Source organism: Montipora foliosa, chromosome 14 (assembly GCF_036669935.1).
Source record: "Montipora foliosa isolate CH-2021 chromosome 14, ASM3666993v2, whole genome shotgun sequence".
In the NCBI taxonomy this organism is placed as follows: Eukaryota; Metazoa; Cnidaria; class Anthozoa; order Scleractinia; family Acroporidae; genus Montipora; species Montipora foliosa.
This window is the reverse complement of record NC_090882.1, coordinates 4,138,034-4,144,710: the sequence shown is the minus strand read 5'-3', so window position 1 is coordinate 4,144,710 and position 6,677 is coordinate 4,138,034. Positions and strand designations below refer to the sequence as shown.

Sequence of the window (6,677 nt, the reverse complement as noted above, 5' to 3'; positions counted from 1 at the left end):
GTGTTCGCGGCTTACGTAAGCCACGGCCAGAGTTAGCCGCGGCTTATTTTCTCTCGTATAAACGGAATATGTCCTTTTTTATTTATAGCTTCCTCTACCTTTAGCTGAAAAGCAAGTCTGGTATTTTATTCACTATTGACCATAGCATCTTGCTAGCTAAACTCTACTCATGTAGCATCCGTGGTACTGTTCATGACTGAATTGTCAGTTCCTGCCAATGAAGGTATATCTATGACAAAATTCAATACTGAAATGGAATTATCGAAATCCTGAATGTCTCAATCCATATCCGAACGGTAACAAGCCGATTCTGCAAATAGCCATCGCGGAACTGAGAACAAGCTGCCTCGCTAAAGTGGACTCAAGTTCAAATGAACAGGGCTCCCCATGCACCACTGAACTGCTTTTTCAAATAATGTGGAGCAATGTTTCGTATTTTGCACAAGGGGGGATAGGACTCAAGAACAGTATGAATTGATAGAAGGTACCTTTTCAACATTATCCAGGCTCAACAAAAATAAATTTTTGTAACCATTCACAACAACTATTGCATCAAATCACTGGGACTTCGTTGGAGAGATTTGCTTTCTTCTTATGAGCTTAATCGAGGGCATAATCCTGATATAACAAAAAATTCTCATGACAAGTCAACAAAGAAATCTGTGGAAGTTGTTAGGAGAATGAACGCTCAGATCAAGGGAGTAACAGTGTTAAACAAAGGACTTACCCACTTACAACCTCTCAGTCTGATTGCCTTACAACCCTCCAGCTTTAATAATCACGAACGAGAGTTGATTTGAAACTGAAGTGAATTTACCATTTTTGTAGTGGGGTTTGTAATAGTTGTAAGAGTGTGAGAATGTAATAGGCCCGCAGCGCGTGCATAACTCACGAAGGTAAACAGATCTTTTGAAAGCGTGCTTGAGTTTCAACAAAATGGGCAAGAATTTGTGACGCTGATGAATAATAAAGCAGCTGCTATTTCCAAAACGATGGAATTACCTGGTGATAAATAAACTCGTCTAGGAGAGTAAATTTTGGACTTTGCAGAAACAATGGTCATGGACGGAACGGGAGTTTTTCAATGAAAGAAATTGTTTTCAACAGAATGCAAAGCCTGAGAATTTAGTTTGTCATCGCCTGTCACTTGTCATTTCGTTTATCCATTCCAATTAGGGATATTTGGCCGGCCTTTGTGCTGTTTCGTGGTGCGCATGCGCCCTGAACAGATGGTGCATTTTTTTGAAATACACTCTTACCAAATTGAATTGAAGCAAAATAACATATTTTTTTGTAGTGGAATAATAAATCTCTTATTCGATTGTTTAACAAATAATACTCGCGGACATTTTGCTCATTGCTCGTATTTTTCCTCGCCCCTGCGGGGCTCGGAAAAATACTACTCAACTCGCAAAATATCCGCGCGTATTATATGTTAAACCATCGAATAAGATGTATTTATTTACTTTTGCATCAATATTTGTTTCGCATAAAGCAGGCTAACAAAATCTGTACCTTGCTTAGTTCGCATTTTTGAGCGTTAAGTTAGAATTTTCGGTCCCATGTTTCTGTTTATACAAAGTGGTATATTTTTTAGGTCACCCATCCAGATACTAACCCCGCCCGACAGGGTTTACTTCAACTACAAAGAAAGCTTTCATACGCTCAGAGTGCGCGCTCAAACTTGTGGTAAAAAAGAAGTTGTAAGGGAACTTGAAAATGATCAAAATGTCAGCCTCGAAGCCAATGTTTCTCGATTCCTCTTCATTTTCTTCAATCTTTCTGGCATTTAGTATTTTACAAGTAACCACATGTCTTTTCAAGGGGCTATTTACCTAAGTCATCTACCATTGCGCTATAATGATATACGATACCAAAACAATATCGTGTGCTATTAGAGCTACATATTACGCAAAGACAACTTGAACCTCCTGGAAGACATAACGCAGCTCAGTTGACAATAGACCCTTCCAAGATTTTTGGCGCCATCTAGGTTGGGGGGCAAACACAGCAACATTTATAGTAAATGTATGGGATTTTGGCCGCCTTTGAACCGCTGTAGCGCCGCTAAAAAGAGAGTGCTTGCCCACATTGATAGTGTCTTCTAAAAGACATTTATACTGAGATTATTTTCATGAAATGTAAAGAACAGATTCAGGCTACAACGACCATAAACGAATTTTTAAGATTCCATACAAACCCCTCTAAAATCATCACGGCAAATTGCCGTGAAATTAGAAGCAACATGAGAAGATTTATTATTAGAAGTTAAGGATGTCATACCTTGCTTAATAGTCTTATTTTTTGTTGAATGAATGATATCAATAAAACTATTTAAAGTAGTGGCAAAAGTTGGAAATCTGTCTGTTTTTAGCGGCGCTAAAGCGGTTCAAAGTCGGCCAAAATCCTATACATTTACTGTAAATTTTGCCGTGTTTTCCCCCCAGAAAAGATGGCGGTAAAAAACCCTGGAAGGGTCTATTTTATACAGCGCTATGTTACTGCACTACCACATGTACGTAATGCGTGCCTATTTTTTAAGTGGCTATCGTTTCACGCGTCAGTCCTTTGTCAGAACTAATTGACTTTTCCTTTGTTGACAGGACCAAAATCTCGTGTTTGAAACATCCTAGCATTGCATGTAGTTTCTTTACAGCGTAACTCCATTAGCCTTAAAAATTAGCCAGCTGACAACCAAGCCTGACAGAGCCAGGCATCGTACAACTTTTCGGAACAACGGTTGTACGTGCTAACAACTTTTCAATCTAACTGCCTTACACTCAGCTGTACACTGACTTGACAACCCTACAACATGCTTTGACGTATATTCATGTGCTATCCGTCAAACTCTTGAAGTGACGACGATAAAATAATTTGATGATCGTGTTTTATTCCTCGACAGCCTTCCTTTCTGAAAGGATTCTATTCTCTGAAGCCTGTAAGCTGTGCGGCCTTAGACGTCAGCTTACCGTCTCATTGTTTCGTGAAAAACCAACCCCTTGAACCATCAAATTATTTATTTAAATCCTCTGGTGAATGTTTTTCGAACAGAAACTGATCATTATTCATACTATTCAGTGTTTTCTACGAGTAGTCATTGGCGGAAACTTCGGACAAGTACATCCGGTATTCTTGTAAGCTGGGAATTTTTTGGCGATCTGGGACCAGAAGAAGAAACGGATAAAGCTGGATTGAGGCTAAGCCGACTCTCTTTCCTAAGAAGGTTATTTGATTCTTTTACCTCAAATTCGGCCAAGTCTCCCTACCGGAAGATTTTGCATCTAGTTTACAGGAGCTTTTGTTTGCCTGTCGGATCGCTTCAGCTCTATGCAAATTCTTAGTCAGTAAATTATGGATCCGCGGGGCGAGAGCGAAAGCTATTTCGAAGAAGAAAGTTGCCTATCGGATTCGGGATGTGGTGATTTGGTTTGTGAGTAAAAACAATTACTTTTCTGTATGAAATATTGGTTATGCTTAAGGTTTAAAAGCCAGGTGTCCCATTCTGGTTATCGAATCTATAATTGCGCTACCATGGCAAATAACGAAAAGTGTAAACTTCTTTGCAAAGTGTTCAACTTTCGGCTGGATAATACTTGTGTCGTTTTTAAAAACACTATTCATGGTTCAGTTGTTTTCTGTATGTGTGCTTTTTTTTAGGAATTTATATGCAAAAGAAAAGGTCTTCAGTAATTTCTCAGATAATAGATAATGGCCCGAATTAAATAAGACTGTAAACGAGAAAGACATTTATGTAAACAATTTCAATGTGAAAAAAATTGTCAAAAGTTCAGTCCCTCGATGACCAGAAACTCTTCGCTGGACGCATGTGGTCTTTCTTATACGTTCTCGACAACGATCATCTTCGGCCTTTTGACCCTCACATTCAGTATTTTGTGCAATTCAAAACATGTCGTATGACAGCAAAAAGACTGCAAAACGATACAAACAAAGAAACGTGACTGCAGTTGGTTTTTCTTAGGCGATTATGGTTAATGCTTGTTTATAGCCAGGCAGGGAACCTGTGCCCATGGCGAAAACATCAGTTAAAATTTAAATTATATAAAGTTAATGTTTTTAAACTTTCTTATTGTACTTCGTTTTGCTTATACTATAACTAACAGAACTATTAAGGATTTAATTTCGTTCGATAAACGGTATTCAAACTAAGAAAGAAAGTTTAAAGTTGCCCTAATTTTTTTTTCCAAATTAGAACTTGAAATTTTCTGGCTCGTTCACTTTTCTGCTGCAGATCAGAATTTGCGATCGCACGTAGATTTACAACCCGGGGTTGCCATCTCCATAAATTAAAATGTGAACGGCTGAACAAGGAGGCGCAATTTAAGTCCGGGGTTTCGTGATATATTTGAGATTTTCATCCATAGGTGAAACAGAAAGGATGAAAACAAACGACAGCCCAGTCGTTGCATTGGCCACTCGTGGTGCGTGTACTATATCTGTTAAGTAAATGTGACTACAGTAGATCCGTGGGGCTTGTTTTTAGGCGTCTTTTTGTAATAGCTCGCACGGCAAGCTTTCCTTCACAATACTTACAAAAGGCGAAAAATTAGTCGCTTCTGCTTTTAATCCATGTTACAGTGGAAGGAAGTATCAACATTCCAATAGAACTCCTTATACCTCAGGACTGTGTGTTAAGAGTTGTAATCAAGGAGGTGTTTATATCACAATTCAAGCAAATGTCCGATAATTTCCGGGTGAAGGGTATATATTTAAAAGGCTTTTCTCTGGAAATGGCAGATTGTGGATCTGCACGAGCGTCCTACTTTCGAGGCAGGACAATTGACGAACCTACTTTAATAGTCTTGCTTAAGCCATAAGTCTTCAAAAGCTGAGTGGTAGAGCATCCGAACAAATCTTTGGAAGGTCGTAGGTTCGCAGTCTTGCAAAAGAGCACTCAGAATTTTTTCCGAGTATTGCCGAGTCACCATCGATTCGTTAATCCGCTTATACGCAATGTGAGATTGACCTCGAAACATTCCTTAGAGAGCAAAAGAACCTTTTTTGTAAGAAATACTCTGGACACGGAATACACAACCACATAAAGTAAAGTTGGTTGCAAATCTGAACTTCGACCTACCCTTCCCTAGTACGTATCACATGCTCGCATGATGTCGAGGCAACTCTGATTTTGATATTTTATCAGCCCGTGAACAACGTGAACAGAATATTTTGCCGTCAGCAGTGAAATTTAATTTCGTTTTTTTCAACGGTCATTGGAGATCAGTTTGTCCTTTTGGTCTCAAGTAAACATCGCTGATACACGGATTTTTTTCTTAAACGCTGATACCCAGGGAGTTACATAAGCTTTTGTTTTCGAAGTTTATTTACGTCGAATTTGGCTGTGAATTTTCGCCGGCATATCAAGGCTGCAGGAGATATCCCGATAACATGCATACGACTTGAGAGTTCGCGGCTGTTTCTGGATATTTTTGTAACTGTAAAGGACAGGAAAACTGGCGGGCTTAGAAATTATCAAACGTTCTTCATTCATTCAACATGACGAAAGTTATTGCGGTCAGGAAGAATGCAAAGAGATTTCAGACAACAACGGCGCCATTACTAGCACTGAGAGCCAAAACTCGTGCACATCAGATGGCGGAGAAGATACAAATACTTGCCTTGTAGAGGAAACTTTGTCGAATTCTGATAATCTGGAGGTTGAAAGTGGAGTCGAAAGTGCTACAGGGGATGTCACTGAAGCAGAGCTGCTTGAATTCGAGGACGAACGTTTATTATTAAGCTCGTATTTGGCAGACCTTGATCTAACAACTGAGCAGGCACAAGAAACACTAAAATATTTCAGTGAGTATTTAGTTGATTATTCAGCTCTTTCCGTAGATAACATCTTCATACGTAACCTTAGATGGTGGAAAAGTCTTAGCGATAAATTTAAAGAAACTTTCGAATTTTCGAAGTTGCAGTAATTATCGCTTTCTTTTTGATTTTACAAGTTATTGGACTAGAATTTTAAATATTTGAACCTAGTGTTGCCTTTTGAAAAGAATTAAGTTTTATTGTATTGCAGGTACAAAGAACAATTTTATTATTTATAAACAAAGCTAAAAATATTATTTTATTGTCCCATGTAACCAGCTGTTTTTTTTACTTGTGATATAGACAAACAGCTTGTAAACTGTCAAGTTTGTTGCCTCACCGCTGTGTAGGTCGACAAGTTTATATCTTTATTTTGTTGTTATATCCAACGTTTAAAATGATGTTGATTATTAATTCAGCTTGGTTAACATCATTAAATTATTTTTTATAGATAACGAGTGTTTCCATGTAACCTTAGTGATTAAAACCAAATATTTTTAAATTACTGAGATTGAAAGTAGACTGAGATCATTTTGAGCTGAATTTGCAATTTCAACGTAAATAACAATGACGTAAAGGGTCAATCTTTTGTAAGGTTAGGGTTTGTAAGGAAGGTATATTTAATATGTACATTTCTGATGATGCTGGAAGCATGAAGATTTTTGTTTCCCTAAACATCCAGCTTTCTTCATGTGCATTAAGTTACAAATGTACATGTAACTTATTTACATTTCAAATTTGGTCCTAGCATATTTTTGGAAGCTGGACTGAAAATATAAGAACAAATGCACAGTTAAACCGTGAATGTTATGATTGTGAAGCAATATCATAGATCAGATTCTTAA

The 6,677-nt window shown here is 38.0% G+C and overlaps 1 protein-coding gene across 2 annotated transcripts in view; it reads left to right on the top strand.

Annotated features, from left to right (window-relative positions):
• The first annotated feature begins 3,088 nt into the window (after positions 1 to 3,088).
• The window catches only part of LOC137984618 (trafficking kinesin-binding protein milt-like), a 26,781-nt gene continuing 23,192 nt past the window's right edge, over positions 3,089 to 6,677 (top strand). Inside the window, exon 1 of one of the 2 annotated variants that reach the window (XM_068831790.1) lies at positions 3,089 to 3,430. In XM_068831790.1, the coding sequence (XP_068687891.1) occupies positions 3,352 to 3,430 (79 nt within the window). In that variant the 5' untranslated portion in view covers positions 3,089 to 3,351. Of the gene's footprint in view, positions 3,431 to 5,131; positions 5,821 to 6,677 lie in introns of those variants that run through there. The other variant, XM_068831791.1, reaches the window with a different exon arrangement.